This window comes from Marmota monax, unplaced genomic scaffold, assembly GCF_021218885.2.
Source record: "Marmota monax isolate L192 unplaced genomic scaffold, Marmota_monax_Labrador192_F-V1.1 WCK01_AAM20220418_F8-fsc00145, whole genome shotgun sequence".
NCBI classification, from domain to species: Eukaryota; Metazoa; Chordata; class Mammalia; order Rodentia; family Sciuridae; genus Marmota; species Marmota monax.
Genome location: NW_026695201.1, coordinates 2,073,795 through 2,094,075, shown reverse-complemented (window position 1 = coordinate 2,094,075; position 20,281 = coordinate 2,073,795). Strand labels below are relative to the sequence as shown.

The 20,281-nt window shown below is 39.9% G+C and overlaps 1 protein-coding gene across 1 annotated transcript in view; it reads left to right on the top strand.

Annotated features, from left to right (window-relative positions):
- Positions 1 to 20,281, top strand: part of Spta1 (spectrin alpha, erythrocytic 1) — a 79,979-nt gene that overhangs the window by 39,920 nt on the left and 19,778 nt on the right. Inside the window, exons 21-39 of the mRNA XM_046429067.2 lie at positions 657 to 794; positions 2,686 to 2,837; positions 3,370 to 3,556; positions 4,963 to 5,064; positions 6,399 to 6,490; positions 8,332 to 8,476; positions 9,283 to 9,464; positions 11,505 to 11,604; positions 11,716 to 11,913; positions 12,679 to 12,822; positions 13,365 to 13,468; positions 14,174 to 14,336; positions 14,552 to 14,683; positions 15,175 to 15,312; positions 15,497 to 15,601; positions 16,879 to 17,087; positions 18,163 to 18,283; positions 18,937 to 19,058; positions 19,723 to 19,855. Of these exons, the coding sequence (XP_046285023.1) occupies positions 657 to 794; positions 2,686 to 2,837; positions 3,370 to 3,556; positions 4,963 to 5,064; positions 6,399 to 6,490; positions 8,332 to 8,476; positions 9,283 to 9,464; positions 11,505 to 11,604; positions 11,716 to 11,913; positions 12,679 to 12,822; positions 13,365 to 13,468; positions 14,174 to 14,336; positions 14,552 to 14,683; positions 15,175 to 15,312; positions 15,497 to 15,601; positions 16,879 to 17,087; positions 18,163 to 18,283; positions 18,937 to 19,058; positions 19,723 to 19,855 (2,667 nt within the window). The remainder of the gene's footprint in view (positions 1 to 656; positions 795 to 2,685; positions 2,838 to 3,369; positions 3,557 to 4,962; positions 5,065 to 6,398; positions 6,491 to 8,331; positions 8,477 to 9,282; positions 9,465 to 11,504; positions 11,605 to 11,715; positions 11,914 to 12,678; positions 12,823 to 13,364; positions 13,469 to 14,173; positions 14,337 to 14,551; positions 14,684 to 15,174; positions 15,313 to 15,496; positions 15,602 to 16,878; positions 17,088 to 18,162; positions 18,284 to 18,936; positions 19,059 to 19,722; positions 19,856 to 20,281) is intronic.

Below are 20,281 nucleotides of genomic sequence, written 5' to 3'. Positions count from 1 at the left end.
GACCAGACACAAGACAGATTCTGCACATCAGGTCAACAGACAGATGACAGGAAGTGGGTCTTTAACTTTGTCACACAATTTTCTAAAATGTCAATGTGTATAATCCATTGGGGCCTTCTTGTCTTTCTACTGTTTAAATTGGTGCATGATAAAATGGAGTAAATTATGTTCTATGCATTAATGAACCCAATTATGTATAATTATAATGCACAAATAACCAGATAATCATATTTTTACCACTCAAGTTATATATAAAATAGTGGAATTCATTGTGATACATTTGCATAGGCAGGTAACATAATTTGGTCCATTTTGTCGCCCAGTACCTCCTCTTTCCTTCCCATCCCCCTTCCTGATCCTCTACTGGTCTACTTAAGGAGCACATTAGGAACCGTGGCTTAAAACATTTAATATTTCTGAGACTAGATGTTTCTCTTGTTCACTCTGAGTTCGTATTCCCCAACCTGCTGGTCTCTTGGTAAGTGTTACAGTATTTCTGGAAACCACGTAATTTAACCTCTGGCAGCCACATAAGAGGTTCCAGACTTTCTCCTCCTGTGAGGCCCCAGGGAGTGCCCATCACTGGGAGGTTCCACAGGGAGATGCTTCCAATGCATGACTGACATCTGTCCCCCACCCCCCTTTTTTTCCCTCAGCAACAACAGGCTGCACCCGTGGAGGATGCTGCTCAAGAATCAAGGGTTTTGGCTTTATTTGACTTCCAGGCCCGCAGCCATCGAGAGGTCACCATGAAGAAGAACGATGTGTTAACTCTGCTCAGTTCCATCAACAAGGTGACTTGTCCTAACCTTATTTCTATCAGTGAAGTGGCTTTTTCATAGCCCTTCTCCTAACCTTGCCAGATAACCAGATAATCATAGCTAAGCAGAAGCTCTACCACTGTGCTACAATCTCATTCCTTTTTCTTTTTAATATTGAGCCCAGGCTCACCTTGAACTTGTGGTCCTTCTGCCTTAGCCTCCTGAGTCATTCGGATTACAGGTTTACACCAACATGTCCAGCCTCAACATTTATATATATATATATATATATATATATATATATATATATATATATATATATATGTATATATTGTTGATAGACCTTTATTTTATTTATTTGTTTTTACGTGGTGCTGAGACTCAATCCCAGTGCCTCACACATGCTAGGCAAGCGCTCTACCACTGAACCACAGCCCCAGCTTCAACATTTTTAATCACTTTGTTTTTTAAATGATTTATAACTTACCAAGTAGCATACTTTCTTCAGATATTGTAAATCATCCTCTAAAGCCTTGTGAGTTATAATCCTAAAATTCATGAAAGAAATGAAGAATCAAAGAAGTTAATAATTAACATACAAATATTTAAGGCGGCAATTCCTAAATGGATGATATTATAGGACTAACTTCTCCCTTCCTTCCCACCTCTTTGCTTGTTCCCTCTCTGTGCCAGCGTTCCTATTGATGGACCCAACATCTAGGGTCAGGAGAGGCCTGATAACAGAGGGGTCTTTTGCCAGGTGTGGTTGCATGCGCCTGTAATTTCCAGTTTGAGGCCAGAGTGAGCAAAACAGGAAGACCTGTAAGAAAAAAAGAAGGAAGGAAGGAAGGAAGGAAAGAGATTTTAAGATATTAGTTCATGTACTGGCAGTTCAAAATTTTCAGGGTAGGTTGGTAGAAAAGAATAAAGTAAAAAAGGGAAGGAAGGAAGAAGAAACGAGGGAAGGGAGGAAGGAAGGAAATGATTTTTTTTTATTAACTTGGTTTTCTTTAGACTTTATGACCATAAAGACAATGGTAAAATATTGGGCTGGGATTTTAAATATATTTCTCATCAGCAGTCAAGTAATTCTTATATTCAAGTATCTAATTAAGTTTCAAGAGGTCTCCGTAAGAAAAGGATTTGGCATATTGTTGCTCTGAATGTTTTTGGAGAGACAAAATACTGCATTATGAAAAACACTGCGTGTTTAGGCCAGGGCTGTAGCTCAGTGGTAGAGTGCTTCCCTAGCATGCGTGAGGAGCTGGGTTGGATCCTTAGCCCCACATAAAAGTAAACAAATAAAATAAAGGTATGCTGTCCATCTACAACTACTAAATAAATAAATAAAAACAAAAATCCACCGTGTGCCAGCCCACCCACCCCCTTTTCTGTTTGCCTAGACCTCTTTATTTCACCACGTTTTTCTCTGAGAAAATGAACTACAGAGAAGTTAGTACAATACCACTAACAAAAAAATAAAAGAAAAAAATTACATTAATGAATCTCAGGGCAATTGACAATTGTTAGAACCTCTGGAAGTGGGGTGGGGAGAAGAAATTTTGGTGCAGTATTATCATACACATGATCCACCCCCAAGAAACTTTGTTGGATTCCTGGAGAACAAAAGTACACCATCATTTGAAGAGCTAGATTTGATTTTTGAAATTCCTCCTAGAGTTTAGGGTCTGACATAAAATACCATATTATTTTATTTCAGGGGCTTACCTCTGCAATTCCTGAAATTCCACGGTAACTTTCTTGGTGGTCTGTGGAAATACATGTCCGCCCATAAGTGATGGTTAGATTCTCTTGGCCACCAGCTTGTGCCTGTGCCTAAAGACTTAGTTATGAGAGTCCAATCTCTCTTGTCTGTGGGTTTCCCAAGAACTGAAAAAGGAGTGGGAATCTGTTCTCCCTTCAGGACTGGTGGAAGGTTGAAGCTGATGATCACCAGGGCTTTGTCCCAGCAAACCATGTCAGAAAACTGGCCTCTGATGAGCTCCCCATGGTCCCAAAGCGGCGGCGAGAAGAGCCAGGCAGCATCGCCCAGCGCCAGGAGCAGATCGAGGAACTGTGAGTTCTGGATGCTGGAGAAATGGACCATGTTTGGCAAAACAGTTCCTATTGAATGAAGGCACTCTTCTCATGATTTTGCATCTGTTAGATTAGAGATACAAATTAAAAGATTTCAAGAACAGGAAAGAAACTTAGGATCCTTCAAACACTTAAGTTTTTATATGAAGAAAGGGATCCCCCAAACCATTCATTCCTTTAAGGTTGATAAAATGTCTTCTGACATCCAATGTGGCCTTTGTTTACTTGTTTAATATCTAGGCAGCACGTAAGAATTTCACTTTGATAGAAGAGGAAGGGATGCTGCCAGCCATACTTTCAGGTCCCTAACATTTTCATTGTTATTAAATGTGATACTGTGTTTATCTCTCTGCTCCTAATGCTTTATTTTGTGCCATCTTAATTTCACCCACTCCTTTACTGATCTTTTGATTTTATTCTTCCTTTCCTTTTTGTCTCTTTCACTCTCTACTCTTCTGTATCTTTTCCACCTTTTATTCCATTTTCTCATCTCCGTAACTTTTCCACCCAGGTACCGCTCTCTCTGTGATCGGGCAGAAGAACGCAGACGTCGCCTACTACAACGTTATAATGAATTTCTTTTGGCCTATGAGGCAGGGGACATGCTGGAGTGGATTCAAGAGAAAAAAGCAGAAAACACTGGAGTGGAACTTGATGATGTTTGGGAACTGCAGAAAAAGTTTGATGAATTCCAAAGGGTAAGAAAGAGGAGCTATCACTGGGTGTGGTGGTGCACACCTATAATCCCAGTGGCTCAGGAGGCTGAGGCAGGAGGATCCTGAGTTCAAAGTCAGCCTCAGCAACAGTGATGTGCTAAGCAACTAAGTGAGACTCTGTGTCTAAATAAAATACAAAATAGTGCTGGGATGTGGCTCAGGGGTTGAGTGCCCCTGAGTTCAATCCCTGGTATCTTATTATTTGACTGCTGATGAGAAATATATTTAAAATCCCAGCCCAATATTTTACCATTGTCTTTATGGTCATAAAGTCTAAAGAAAACCAAGTTGATAAAAAAAAAAAACCAAACATTATTTCCTTCCTTCCTCCCTTCCCATCTTCTTCCCCCATCCCTCAAAAAAAGGAAAGAAAGAAGAGCTTTCTCTAGACACCTTTTGAGACTTATCATCATCTCTTTTTATTCTATGTTTCCTCCTACATGACTCTTTAATTGATTTAATACTTATTGAATGCTCTCTGCAATGCTACTGAGAACTCCACAATTTAGATCTTCCCCAGTTTATTGTAGTTGTTAGTCATTGGTTAGGAAATAAAGAAGAAGAAACTAGCTACTCTAACTTTCAAGCCTACAGTCTCTGCCACTCCCAAATCCTCTTGGGTGTGCCAATCTCCCAGAATTCCTCAAAACTTGCCCTGTATCATAGTGTATTCTTCATGCCCAGGGTGAAATGGGGTGTTAAGATGAAACTTTGTGGAGAGTCTAATCATGGGACAGAGATTGGGGTGGGAAGAGAAGAACGACCTGAGTTTATAGTGAGAAAATTTCTGAGTATTTACCTAGCTAAAATCTTGTGATCACCTTTTTTCCTCTTATTTTTATTACATTGTCTTACCTAGCACTGAATATAAATTTCTTCCTTCCTTCCTTTTTCTTATGATATTTCTCATTGTGTGCATGTGTGTGTGTATATGTGTGTGTGCATGTATATAGATAGTGTGTGTGCTCCTTTGTGATGATTTTTACAATATCCTTTAATATAGAAAAATAATAACTCAGTCAATGAAATTCTATAAAGATGGAGGTATTTATAAGGATAGAAAATAATATTACACAACTCAGGTACAGATACATCTGACAGCAAAATTCAATATAGGGGAAGATTTTAAGAAATCTAAGAAGGTGGATATGCTTCCTACTTCCGATGAATAATAGTTCTCTTGGCAATGTTTGATAGTTACGGGGTGTCAGGGAGTTTAAGAGTATTTTCTCAGTGGCAGCTGAGAAGAAAGCAGCTTGTGTAATGTAAGTGAGGATACCTATATGTTTTAATAATACTTAGCCAAATGGATATGAAGATGAACAGATAGATATGGAATATTTTTGAGAAGAGGATTGACATTGTTTTGGACAAATTTTCTCATCCAGGATTTAAAGACCAATGAGCCTCGGCTAAGGGACATCAACAAGGTGGCTGATGATCTGCTGTGGGAAAAACTTCTGACACCAGAAGGAGCTCACATTCGGCAGGTAACTGAGATTTGGCCTTGGTGTCATCATTTTACTCTAATAGTAAAATAGTCAACGGATCAGTTAGGATATGCAGGAGTGGACAGCAGTGTGAAACTGACTATAGCAAAGGTCCAAGGAGTTCAGCCATTTTTGTTGTCTAAATGAACTTAACTAGAGAATGTTTGTTTACTATGATTTGCTGAATGTCCTCTGTTTTCTCACATCGGTACTGTTTTGGTGAAGGGAGGAAGACAAAAGTATTGGGACCAGAAATTGAGATTTAGTTTCAAGAAGCAGTTTTAGGAAGTTTAGAGACTATTGCATTTGGCATCAGGAAAACTGAGCTTAAGTGCTGGCCCTATCCCTGTCTCACTATGTGTTCTTGGGCAACTCGTTTCATTTCTGAGATCTTCAGTGTCCACATCTGAAAAGCAAGAGTGTCAGATAGCAAAATCTCTAAATTTTCTTTTAATTTTCTGTGCTATGTTTCATAAAGCTGAACATAAAGTTTTGCCTTCCATCCCTATCCCAAATATAACTTTTAAATTAAAATTTTGAAATACATACACTTGAACTGATATGAAATTCTTAAATTATAACAATCACTTCCCTTTTATTACCACTCACATAAGAGATCCAATGCTCAAATACATGAATGCAAAGAAAGTGCAGATAAAGAAGCTGTGATATGGGGAAGAGTATCAAGAAAGTTTCCTGGAAGAGTTGGGTTCTCATAAATGTAACGAAGAAGGAGAAGAGAAGGAATAGAGATGAGAGAGAGAGAAAATTCTTCATCTGATCTGTGTCTTGACCTATGACTGCATAAAAGACTAACAAAATTTAATAGAAAGTCCAGTCTGTGAGTTGTCATAAACTAGTAAAGAAGAACTCCCTTCTTTATCCCATGGTGATTGTCATGGATAAGAGAAAAAGTAATGTGCATGAAAATAAAAAAGAAAGTAAGGCTCTTAGACCACTAGGTCTATTCAATTCAGAATGCAGAAAGGTATTATGCTTGCCCCAGAGAACTGTAGCAGATTCTAAATACCAAGGCAACACATTTTGCTCATTTTTCAGAGGTTATATATAATATGGTCTAGTGATAGCAAGCATCAATTATGGCTCCAGGGTTGATGAGTCCAACTGGGAATCATCAATTTGGAAGAAAAGAAATACCTTTCTCTGATGCACCAACATAAGACCAAGCCCAGCCTGTCTGAGAAAAAAATAAAGCAAGGTGATTTCTGAAGGAGATAACATGAAAGCAATGATTTAAATCCAGCTAGTCATAGACGCCATTGAGCTATCTGAACCAACTCCTTGTCCAAAGTCTGATGTGGCTCTTCTTTTAGGAATTGAACACATGCTGGGATTCCTTGCAGAGGCTTGCAGATGAACAGCAGCAGCTGCTAGGCAGTGCACATGCTGTGGAGATGTTTCACAGGTAAGAATTAATTCTAAAATGCAGTGCTACTCTAGAAAACACTCACATAACTCACAAGTCCAGTAACGATGTGTCTAGTCAGCTTTTCATTGCTGTGGCAAAAATATCTACCAATGTGAACAACTAGAGGAGGAGAAGTTTGTTTGACTTCACAGAGGATTCTGCTTATGGTTGGCCATCTCCATTTCTCTGGGTCTGAGGGGAGGCAGAACATCAGCCGGCTTGGAGGAGGAAAGTACTTAGCACATAGCAGCGAGGAAGCAGGAAAAAAGAGAGAAAGGGACCAGATCTAGTTGCCTAGCCCATGCCCCTAGTGACCCTTTCCTGTAAGCCATGCCCTACCTGCTTACAGTTACCAACCAGTAGTCCATTCAGATGATCAGTCCATCATGTGGATTAATGCACAGATGAAGTCAAAACTACGGTAATTTATCTTTTCCCTTCTGAACACTGATGCATTGCCTAATATATGAGTTTTTTGGGGGGACATTTCAGATCTAAACCATAACACTATAACACTGTGATAATGATACCTATTCGTGTAACCCTTTTTTTATGAGCTAGAGACAGTTTGCAAATAGGAATCAGGCTTTTTTAGAAATAGATTCCTCACTTGGCACATTAAATACTCCAAGACAACCTACTTCAATTTATTTTTTTATGTATTGAATGTATTATTATTTTATTTTTTGTGGTACTAAGTATTGAATCCAGAGGTGTTTTTACATTAAGCTACTCCCCTAGATCCTTAAAAAGATTTTTGTTAACTTTTTTTAATATTTATTTTTTAGGTGTAGATTTACACAACACAATGCCTTTATTCTTATTTGGTGCTGAGGATCAAACCCGGGTCCCGCCCGTGCTAGGCAAGTGCTCTACCTCTGAGCCACAATCCTAGCCCTTTTTTTTTTTTTAACTTTTGAGACAGGATCTTCCTAAATTCTCAGACTGGCCTGGGACTTGCAAACCTCCTGCCTCAGCCTCCAGAGTAACTGGGATTATAAGCATGTACCACCATGCCTAGCTCCAACTTTAGTTTTCTCATGTCTGGCTTGGGCCCTGGCACATAGTTAATATTTTATGAATGCTTTCATGATAGTGCATCGATTTGAAGTATAAACAAATGGTATAAATAATTATGGTCCTAGACTAGAAGCAGACAGTAAAGGACAACAGACCATCACATTGACTTTGTTCATTGAATACATTTTTGCCTTTGGTTACCAAATCCATACTTGTACTAAGAGGTATAACCACACATACAAGAATTAAACAAATGAACAAAACATAAACCAAATACCTTCCTATGTGTGTTACAGATGCGAGGAAGGGGAAAGCAGAGATTCAGGTGGATAGGGCTCTTTAGAATAGCTGAAAAGAGAAAGCATGAATATGATTGTTAAACACTTGGCTCTGAAGTTAGACCTCTTGATTCAATGTAGGCTTCACCATCTGGCATTGATATTATTCTGGTAAGCATTGGTGGTGGTGGTGGTGATGGTAATGGCGGTGGGAGAGGTGATGTGATGTTGGTAGTAAATGTGGTGGAAGTAGTAGTCATGGTGTGTTAGTGGAAGAGGTAGAGGTGGTGATGGTGGTGGTGGTATTGATAGTGATAGTGATTGTGACGGTGGTAAAGGTAGCAGTTGTGATGATAGTGGAAATGGTGGAGGTGGTGATGGAGGTGTTGGTGGTGCTGGTGGTGGTGCTGGTGGTATTGGTGATAGAGGTGAAGGTGGTAGATTTGGTAACATGGCAGTAGTGACTTCCTTCTGAGCCTGGTCAGTTTCTCTTTGGTACACATCATTATTCCTAAAGTCTTTTATTCTCTTGTGGACCAGAGATATAGATGACACAAAGGAACAGATTGAGAAGAAGTGCCAGGCCCTCAGGGCTGCTGACCCTGGTTCTGACCTGATCAGTGTTCAGGCGCTTCAGCGACAACATGAGAGCTTTGAGAGAGACCTCATCCCTTTGGGGGAAAAGGTGAGCTGTGTGCTTCTGAGCTTTCTCAGCACCTTCCTCTTTGCTTTTATAACCATATCAATGCCCCCTATTTTGCTTTCTTTTCCAGTCTTATGCTTTTGTTTCTTTATCTTGCATGATACTTGTTCTTGCACTCTGTCCCCAAAGCAAGACCAATAAAAAGACATACCCCCAAGACCATTAACATCAAGAAAAATGCATTGAACTGCCACCATCTAAGTATTTAATGTCCTCTTGCCTGTTTAGTGGGTATCGAGTGATCAGAAGTTGAGGCAATTAGTTACAGGACAGTGACCTAGGAGAAATAGCAACTATGCATACCCAGGATGGCTAGGGCTATGCCTGAGCTTTGGGCAATGTTTTCTCAGTCAGGAGTTGAATAACCTTACTCCTAATCCAAAACACAAAAGAAGAGTAGAGCTTTCCAGATACACTGGAAGCAACACGAAGCTTGGCCTTATTATACAGAGCAAAAAGAAGAACAGAAAATATCAATATTGGAAATATCTTCATTAAAAGAATAAGGATCCTTTGGTACCCTGGTTTTGCTACTAGCCAGAAGAGTCATTTAACCATCTTTCTCCAAAACTTGTTACTTTTAAAATAAAAATGGTAAGGTCAATTTTGAGTACTTCAGAAAGTTATCATGTAAACTAAGAGGTTGATATTATTTTATGAATTAGTAAGATGTGATGGTACATTGCTGGCATCTATTTGGGGAGATTAAGACCAGGACTCAGGACTCTTATTTGCTAAGAATCAGGTTCTACAATAGTGTGATTGCCAGAGCTCTTGCACCTCCCCAGGTGACCATACTGGGAGAGACAGCAGAGCGGCTCAGTGAATCCCACCAAGATGCCATTGAGGACCTGCAGAGACGGCGAACAGAGCTGAATGAGGCCTGGAATGACCTGCAGGTGCTTACAGAAGATCGTAAAGAGAACCTGAATGAGGCCCAGAAATTCTACCTGTTCCTCAGCAAGGCCAGGTAAAGTTCACAAGGTGGATTTTCACCCTGTGGGTGAGCAATTTTCATATCTGGCCCTAAGTAGAGCCTGGAGGAACACTCTGGGTAGAGGTGCCATCAACCCATGGGTTTGGAAGGTACCACGCTGGCCAAATATTGCCTCTGGTGAGGCACAAAAATGTTAAATTCAGTACTTCAGGCCATAAAAGATTGATGTTTGAAGAAATGTGAGGTCATATAGGCCAACTAATGACCTTCTGCAAAGTATATGGCACAAACGAGGAGCTATATATCCTGAGATGAAGATCAAGGGGGCTTTCTTACCACTGGAGAGACAGAGAAGAATGTGGACAACGATGGTGAAACATTACAAAACACACATCCTAGCAAATAGCCATGGAAGTTCAGAGATAGAGGGAACAGATGAGATTCCCTGCACTCTAGAGGAAGTAGCATTTGATTACATATCACTCAGGATTTTGGTAAAAGAGAATGCTATTCATACAGACAGGAATGGGCAAAACTGTGAGGGTAAGAAAGGCTGGGGAAACTGGAGAATAGGTTTTTTATATTGGGGGTGTTAAGCACAAGTAGCAAAAGAAAAATTTAGAAACATTGGAATCAAATCCTAGAGAATTTTCATTGTTGTGCTACAGTCAGAATGTTTTCACAATATGAAATTCCCCTTGCAAATATACACTATGTGGGATGACTCTGCCCCATTGTTTCAATCTGCTTGGAGGAGTCTTTGGAATTGAAGGTCCAGGCAGTAGCTACTCACAAGGTAGTGCTTTTGAAGAAGAAAAGGAAGCAAATGAGCTAAATGATTATAGTTGCTTTTGGTAACTCCTCCCCCACTTTAGCACCTCTGGAAAGCTGTAGTTTTTCACACAGTGTAATTAAATAACATCTATACCCATTCTTTAAGATCATTTATTTCCGTATATATTACTAAGATTCCAGAATAAGTGATGGCCCCTTTTTACAAATTTTTATTCCTCGATATTGCACAATCACAGTCATGTTCTCAGCTTCTGAGAAACACTAATACCTCATTTTATCTCTTTATAATAATTTATATTTCATTTTTAATAGCTATGAGTGTGTATGACTCATTTGCTTACCCTACCCCCAATATAAATAAAGTATGATCTCCTAGAAGGTAAAGATATATCTTTTTCAAAATATTTGGTACTTAGTAAGCAATAAATAAAACTTAGATGTTTGGATAAATGAAAAAAATTATTGTATAAAGAAACAAAAGACCTCTCTTTCCTAGATTTAAGGATTACTATTTAGCAAACAAGACTAAATATATTCTTTATGGGATTGTTATCTTAATATCATGATAACTTTTAAGTCAATGCATGGTTGACATTTGCTCTCTGGAAGAATAAATCTTAGCTTACCTTGTCTAAATTCTTGACTACTAAAACAATAAGAAATAAACCTTGATTTAATCTGTAATGTAGGAAATGTATGACATGTATATATGTTTATGTGTGTATATATATGTGTGCTGAGCAGAAGCATGTATTAGATTTTTTTGGGAAAAAGAGGAAAAAGAAAAGATGTTCCTCCCCCAAGATTCCATAAGCTGTATCTTTAAAGCCCAGAAAACTGTTGAAGGAACAGGAATCAACAGCAGTCATGGAATACGTTCTGTTCAGAACTCCAGAGGTCTGGGCTCTAGTCCAGATGATAGGTAGAAAATGTTCTAAGAACACAGTCCATATGTCTGGTTTTAATTGTACCACATTAGCAAATTGCTTACCTTCTCCAAGCTGACTTCCTTATCTCCAAAATGGAAATAAAAGAGTTCTCATAATTCTCTACAGGATTATTTCAGGAACTAAAAGAAATAATATGTGTGACAAGATTTTCAAATGCAAGGTAATGCTATCATTAACACAATGAGAACACCAAACATGATACGACATGGAAGCATAGGAAGACATAGAAAATGTTATTCTGGAAATATTTTCTAAAAAGTTATAGGATAGATAGCCCTGTAGAATGTGGCAAGGTCTTTTGTCCATCCCAATATACCTGTTTCTCTAGGGACCTTGAAAATTGGATGAGTGCCATTGGTGGCATGGTATCATCACCGGAGCTAGCTGAGGACTTAACGGGCACAGAGATCTTGATAGAGCGACACCAGGTATGGCTAAAAACCCACAACCACTAATCACTTGACCCGATAACCTTGCTTCATTTAAAAAAAAATTCAAAAGGATTAGCTTCACCAGTCTACTTCCCCATTTTCCAACAGGAGCATCATGGCGAGATGGAGGCAGAGGCCTCCACTTTCCAGGACTTAGAAAATTTTGGCACAGAACTTATAGACAGTGTGCACCGTAATAGAGCTGAGATTGAAAATAAACTTCAAGATATTCAACTAAAGAGAGAAGATTTGGAGAAGTCTTGGGAAAAACGCAAGAAGATGCTAGACCAATGCCTGAAATTGCAGGTACAGCAGATTTCCAGTAGTGAAGCCCTACTCTGTTCCTTGTAAGCAGTTATATTTGGATATCACAGTCACTCAGTACCCAGACTACTACCCATGTTGTAGACACAAGGGCATCTCTTGATTATGTAACATTATTTTCTATAGTCTGATTATTGTTTTATTCTCTGCTCTTATCCCTGTTAGAAGAGATAAAGAAGAAAATGATCAGTCCTGGACATGACAGGGAATGATTGTCATTTATTGATTAATGAAGGGGTTGATTGTTTTCATTGAGAATCTACTGTGTGCAGGCCCCGGTGTCACAAAGATTAGTAAATTAATGTTTCTATTTTTAAGTAGTAAAATTAGACATGCAGTACAGATCATTCTAATATAGGACATCATTTTGTAAAACAAAATTCTTGAAGGCTTTGAGGGTAGGGAGGAAGGAATAATTACAGCTTTGGAGGGAAGAGTATGGGAATGTCACAGGCCAACTCTGTGGGTAATGTTCAGCAGAGTCTTAAAGAAAATAACCAGTCAGTATCTTCCAGTTGTAAGATATGGGTGTTATAGCTTATATGAACACATAAAGGAAAGAGTAGAAAATTCAGGAAAGAGTAGAAAATTCAATATAGCTAAGATTCATTGTATGAATGTTTCTTAAAAGAACATACATACTCCCTGCAGGATCCTTGCTGTTCATGTCACAGGAGAGGGGTAAGATCATTTCCTCTGTCCACCCAGAATAAACATTTAATATACCTCTAATTTCATCCTCCGTAGTTGTTCCGAGGTAAATGTGAGCAGGTCGAGAGCTGGATGACAGCGCGTGAGAATTCCTTGAGGTCGGATGACAAAGATTCCTTACATGGCCTAGAGGCCTTGATGAAGAAACGTGACGATTTGGAGAAAGCAATCACTGCTCAGGTAAGAACAGGGAATGTAAATATTCCAACGATAATGGTTGTGAGCAGAACAGAAATCTTATACGTTTTTCTGGGATCATGACTTACGAGTATTTTGACTCACATTTACTTCTTACAGACAAGTTGGAGGCAGGCAAGGTGGACCGACACGAGGCACTGTCTTATCCGAGTCCTATGTGTAATTGAACTTTAAGTCTGCCATCCTGAAACCCAAATTTGAGGATTCAAATTGACTTTGTGTTCTTAGTACCTATTTCAACATCCTGCCCCATGAAGGACTCACTCTAGACAACAGTCATGAGGAATGACTGTTCTTTAGGGAGATCCTTACCACACAGATAGCTCACCTCAGTAAGATTGTTAGATATTTTTCCTCCTGTTGTGTTAAAATACACCTTCCTGTAGACCTTCCTATAAGGCATTTACCTTTGGAGCTGTCTCCTGAAGGAAAAATGTTATTACTGTTCTTCCTTAGGAGGGAGTCTGAGATTGTACCCAAAGTCTAATCTTCAGGCACCTGGTCTCTTATTTTCCTTTATTCAGGAAGAGAAAATTAATGACCTAAAAGATTTTGCTGATCAGCTCATAGATGATGACCACTATGCAAAGGAAGAGATTACCACTCGGCTCCAACAAGTGCTAAGCAGGTCAGTCCCGAGGCTACTGGAAGATGTAGCAAAGTGACCTCTTTGCTAGCATTATGATGGGGAAGACACTCTGAGATTTTGTCCTTTCTAGATGCCTTAAACTATCTTGACATCTTGGAAGCTGTCTGTGTTATCACTGTGACCAAAATACCTGACAAGAACAACTTAGACAAAGAAAACGTTTATTGGGGGCTCATGGTTTCAGAGATTCTCAGTGCATGGTTGGCTGACTGTACTGCTCTAGGCCTGAGGTGAGGCAGAATGGTGTGAATCATATGAATCATAGCAGAATGGTGTGGTGAAGGAAAGCTGCTTAGAGAACTATAAAGCAAAGAGAGGGAGAGGAGCTAGGGGCAAGATATAGTCCCAGGTCACATCCTCAGGTACCTATTTCCTTCAGCCACACCCCACCTGCCTACACTTACCACCCAGGAGTCCATTCAGATTATAAATTCATTAAATGGAAACTGGTCATTTCACTTCTGAACATTGCTGCATTGCCTAACACATGGGCTTTTCAGAAGGCATTAAAGATGCAAATGATAACACTGTCTGATCTAGACTCATGGGATGAAAGACATGGAAATTACACTAGAAATTACCTGATTTAACCACTGCATTTTGTATCTGAAAAGAGTCAAACAGTAGGAAATGAAAAAGAGCAGGTTGCAAAATGGAAAAAAATCATCTGGCCCCCTCCCGCAGATGGGATGCGCTCAAAGCCCTAATGATGGCTGAACGGACAAAACTTGGAGACTACGCTGATCTGAAAAAATTCTACCATGACCTTGAGGAGCTGGAGGAATGGATCAGTGAGATGATGCCCATAGCCTGTGATGAATCCTACAAAGACCCCACCAACATTCAGGCAAGTTCAAAATAGGAATCTTGGAAAATTTTACCAGTCTCACTCACATTGTTGGCTGAATGAGCACCTCCACATACTGAGTCTAACATGAAGCAAGTCCTTTAAAATCACCAATATCTTGGATGTGATAGAAATATTAACTCTTCCTTTTATACCTGATTTTTTAAAAATCTCACTTACCTACATGAAAGGATAAGTTTTTGCTTTGCCTTCAGAGGAAATACCTGAAGCACCAGACCTTTGAAAATGAGGTTCGGGGTCGAACTGAGCAGGTGGAAGGAGTCATCGACTTGGGCAACTCCCTGATTGAGCGGAAGGCATGTGATGGCAATGAAGAGACCGTGGAGGTAAAGGTTCTGCTTGGGATGACCTTTGGGCTGCAAAGTCACATGCATAAAAATCTTTGACTCTTTATTGTTCTATGGGTAGGGATCCAGCATGTGCTCTGTGGTCACTCCTCCTCCCTCTAGACAAGAAAGGAAGAAAGCAGTAATGCTCAGACCACCTCTCCCATCATACTTAGCTCCTGGAACTCCAAGAGAGCTTTCAACTGAATTCCCAAGTCTTCTCATGCTTGCTTTGCATTCTCTATCCCTCTGCCAAGAATTTTTTTTTTTTTTTGCATTTGGATACCCGTCATTGCAATCAGTGCAGGATCTTTGTTTCAAATGTTTCCTGTCATCCAAAACTTCTTGTTTTTCCACATTGAGCATAACTAGTTTGAAATGTCTGACATTCAATTGTCAGCAAATTTTGGCTAATCCCGACATACAGAAACTCCCTACATTATCCTCTCGAGTTGTCACAGTGCTCAGAATCCTCCCTTTCTTTGAGTTAGGAGCAACTGAAATTGCTAAAGGAACATTGGGACAGCCTCCTTGAGAGAACCATTGACAAAGGAGAGAAACTCGATGAGGCTAGCCGCCAGCAGAGGTTCAACACAAGTGTCCGGGATTTTGAATTCTGGCTCTCAGAGGTAATTGCACCTGGAGGTGGTGGGAGCACGGTAGTTTCAAGAACACTTGTTAAATAAAAGAATTTATATGTGAATGGTTTTCTTGAGCCTTCTTGGGAAAAGACTGTAGAATAGATGCTAAATTTTATTCTCCTTAAACACGGTTTTCATCTATCAGCTTTATTACTTATTATTTTGTCTCCAGGCAGAGACACTTCTGGCCATGAAAGATCAGGCCAAGGACTTGGCTTCTGCAGAAAACCTGCTCAAGAAGCATCAGCTGTTGGAAAAAGAGATGTCGGCTCGAGAGGTGAGTAGTATTGAAACCCTTTGGATAGGATGAAACATTTCTTATTTTCTTCCCTTATTTTCTAGGAGACCAGTTAGAACGTAGCCTTGCAAAACTGAGCACGATGGCTCAGCCATCATTCATTTTAACCAGGTCAGATCTATGGGCTACAGAGCCACTGTGACAGTCACTATCAATTATCACTGAACTGCAGACTCTAAAACTCCAGCAAGTGGATCTTAAAAGCTGCCTTGTTTATCTTTTCACTAGTTTATATACATGCATCAGTAAAAAGACAAACAAGACAGCTTTTTAAGATCCACTTCCGGGAGTTTTTCCATAGCTATATATTTGATCTGGCCTTTGAAAGAAAATGCAACTTTATTTTACAGAATTAGAGAGAGAGAAAAAAAAATCATTTGGAACATGTACAGTGAATTTGAAATACATATACACTCTAGAAAACCTGTGAAGAATTCCATTTGCAACCTAATACCAACCAAAAATTTGCCCTGTGAACAGTGACCAGGTGTTCATTTCAGACAGACATTTATGGTGTCATTTTTATTTAGTAGTAAAGGATATGAAGAAAGGATAAGAAGTCAAAGGCTTTCTAGATTAAAGTCTTCAGTCCTTGGTGGTACCTCCTGTTGTATAACTAGGAGGCTGTGTTAGGATGGGAAGGGTCTGGGTGTGTTCTGTGGGCAAACTAAGCTTTCTACCAATACAGTTGTTTCTCATTTAGTATTTTGCTCTAAAGGAAGATAGTCCTGTATGGTGAGATTATTCCCCAAGATCTCATTTTCTAGCTATGGATAAAGGTGAAAATCAGAAGGAAGAACCAGGAGACACAGAGTAAATGTACAGTTTGAGTAATAGAGTCATGCTATCTGTATCGCTCTCTGATCTAACTCTTATTCAATCTGAACATAGACAAATATGTGTAAAACAGATAATAGTATAGAACATCAATTTCACTACCTTTTTTTATGTGTATATGGCATTGGGGATTGAGCCCAGGGGGTGCTCTATCTATGACTGAGCTCTATCCCAAGTCCCTTTTGATTTTTGTTATAAGATAGGGTCTCACTAAGTTGCTGAGCCTGGCCTCAAACTTGCAGTCCTTCTGCTTTAGCACCCTGAGTTGCTGGGATTACAGGTATAAGTTACCTGCCCAGCTTAATTCAAACTACTTTTTAAAAACAATCTATTTGCCCTGGTCTTTGAACCAGGACCAGGGATGTTTAAAGTCTGGGGTCTATACAATACCATTCACTGAGCATGCTGGGGTTTTCTAGGAGGCACTCAAGGACCTGAACAACTTGGCTGAGGATCTGCTCTCCAGTGGAACTTTCAACATTGAGCAGATTGTGGAGAAAAGGGATAGTATCAACTCGCGCTTTGAAAATGTCCAGAACTTGGCAAGTGCCCATCATGAGAAACTGAAAGAGGCCTATGCCTTGTTCCAGTTCTTCCAAGAACTAGATGATGAGGAATCCTGGATCAAGTACGTATCCCCAGTCCAACTCACAATGTGTGGATGATCCAAGAGATGTGACTAGAAAACCACCTAATGAAATTTCAGTGTAAAATTTGTATGGCATTTTAATCATGTTTGTCTCTGCTTAAAGTTAATATTGGTTTTATATTTTTTCCCAAATTCCCTTACTGGATTTAGACAGAAGAAGAGAAATGTGGAGGGAGTGGTGAGCAGTTCATATACATGTAGGGAACCAAATTTTGAAGCCATATATGTTTGCTCTATATAGTTCATAGAACATGTAATACTCACTGAGCTGAGTATTTATAGATTACCCAGCTAAGATCATTGGCTCTATTCAGTCTATATCCAGTGTTACCTAGTAACACTGAACTGGACATAAAACAGAGAATGTTATACACTATCTACCATGGTTTCATTACTAATTCTACTTTTCTTATAAAAAATATGACTGGGGAACTCTTAGAAAATTAAAAGATTCTGCCCATATTCCTGTTGCATCTTGCTTCTCTTCTGCAGATCTGCTTATTCTTATGAGTAATGAATGAATTAGATGGAAACATAGTACATAGGGCAGCAAAGAGGATACCTTAAAATAGCATCATCTTATTTATTATCCTGTATTTCATGATGATGTTCTAATATTGGAGCCATTTAAATTTCATGACCCCTATAATACCAACTCTTTAAAAACTAGTCTAGCTAAGTTTTTATTGAAATTGATAGAGGAAAATAATAAAAGCCATAGAGGTCATGCACATTGTTACTCCCCACCCCCCACAAGAGTAGCATTAGTGTATGTTCTTAAGCAAAGAAAATATACAAAAGTAGACAGGAAAAATGATTCATGGGAAGGCTTTTTTACAGGTGTGTCCACAGTGGATATCAGTATTTTAGTTTGTACTAGCACCACTCAATTTTTATGCTGAAAACATCAGCCACTACTTACCTTTTGGCTATTAACATTAGAATATTCCAGAATTCACCACCTCCCCGCACACATACACTTAGAAAACTATTGCTCTTGAGTGATCTTGGACATCTAAACTTCAATTTTTTTTTATTTTTTCCTTGGTTTCAGGGAGAAACTGGCACGAGTCAGCTCCCAGGACTATGGGAGGGATCTGCAGGGCGTTCAGAACTTACTGAAGAAACACAAACGCCTGGAGGGAGAGCTGGTGGCACATGAACCTGCGATCCAGGTGGGAACAGAATGATCAGACCTGAAGAGAGAAAATATTCTAATAGCTAGCTGTCTCTCATGGTATAGTCAAATATGTTGGTGCTGCAAAATGTGAATGCAGAATTTATTCCAAGGTCACAGAGAGTTAGTAATACAGTTCACAGTTGTTCTTTTTTTCGACCACATTTTATCTTCTCTGAATAGAAGGATTCTAGACAAGAGGTTGTGCTGTTCCCTGGAAGGAGCATTTTTAGCAGTGTTGGGAAGTCAGTTACAATTGGGATGCAGGTTGGGACATCTGGTAAGGCTGTATGTTAGCCTTATGGGAAGAAGGATACTCTGGGTCTGACCTGGCAGCAGAGTCCACGTGTGACCATGAATAGTCTATAAAGCAGCTCATGTGCTGTATAAGCATAATGCAAGCACCAAGGTATTTGCCAAAATACTTGGAAACGTTTAGCAGGGCAGACCTTGCTGCAGTTCCCTTCCTGCTCCCAGGGTTTCTAGGACTACCCCAACTGTCCAAAGTAATGGAGCCAGTCAGGCATGAAGACAGTTATAGGAGGTTATAAATGATCCAAAGGGTAGGAAGGCCTCGGTACTTTTCCAGGGACTGTGGCTGAATGGGGAGAGATTGTGGAGTGATGTGAAATGGATGGGTGTGTCCTTCAGAATGTGTTGGATATGGCCGAGAAGCTGGGAGACAAGGATGCTGTGGGGCAAGAGGAAATCCAGGAGCGGCTGGCTCAGTTTGTTCAACACTGGGAGAAACTCAAAGAGTTGGCCAAGGACCGGTGAGTGGGAGGCCCAGCTATCTTCCTATGGGCTTCATTTGTTAGGCAGCTGTTGGGAGGATGCTTTGACCACCCTCTCTGACTGCTTAGCTTACAAGTCCCTGCTCAAAACCCAACTCTTCCGTGAAGCTGTCCACCATTTACCCTACACAGAAATGATCACTACCTCTGTTCTGAAAATACCTTTCTTCCTGCCCTGACATGCAGCTGTCTTTTATCACTAATTTCTTACAAGTGTTGTCCTTCACATCAGCACAACTTCCAACTATAATCCCATCCTGTTGGTGAGGGACAAACATTTCTTCCTGTGGAAAAAGGGAGCTTCTAGCTTTGTAGTTCCTGAATCATACACTGTGGATAGTCTTTGACAGTGAAGTCTTAGCATTTTAGTTCTGGGGGCCATAAGGTTTCCTTTCTTTAGCAGATTTCCTAGAAAGTAGGTGATGACTCAAAATGGACGTCTAGGGCAAGAGTCTCCTCTGTTTCACAGGAGATCTGCCCCACTGACCAGCAGGCCCCTAGCAGGCTGTGACCTGGTCCAGGTTGACCGTGGCTAACTTGTAGAGCGGGAGCAGGTCTGCTTGGATGAGACTGGGCCCCCAGGCTGTCATCCTACTGCTAACCATTCCTTCTTCTCCTTGTCTGGCTAACTACCCCATCACAGAGGGCTTCGGTTGGAAGAGTCCCTACAATTCCTGCAATTCATGGAGAACGCGGAGGAAGAGGAAACCTGGATGAGTGAGAAGGAGGCCATGGTGGCCCGAGGGGAGTCTGGAGACACACTGGCTGCTACTCAGGTCGGGAACAAGCAGAATGGATGGGTTTTCTCTCTCTAAATGGGATCTTTAAATAGCCAATGTTTTCACCTATAACATTAGAAACTTTTCCTGGTGAGAGAAGGAGAAGAGGGGATTATGGATAATTCTGCCAATTTTAAAGTATAAAGATGTAAATATCTGAAGGTATCAGTTAATTGTTCAAAATAATGGAACCAATCAGGCATGAAAACAGTACTCAAATCTTAATCTGTAATCTCTGGTCTAGAAATCAAAAGGACTTTATGGCTAAAGGCTGCTTCTGATAGTTTGGATTCTTTCCAGGGCATAAATTTTCTAAAGGTTTCCTTAAACCATAATGTTACACTAATTTGAAAAAAAATTTTCTCTTATGCCTGGATATTATTCATATATTTCAGGATATATCATTTTTAGGAGACAAAGAAT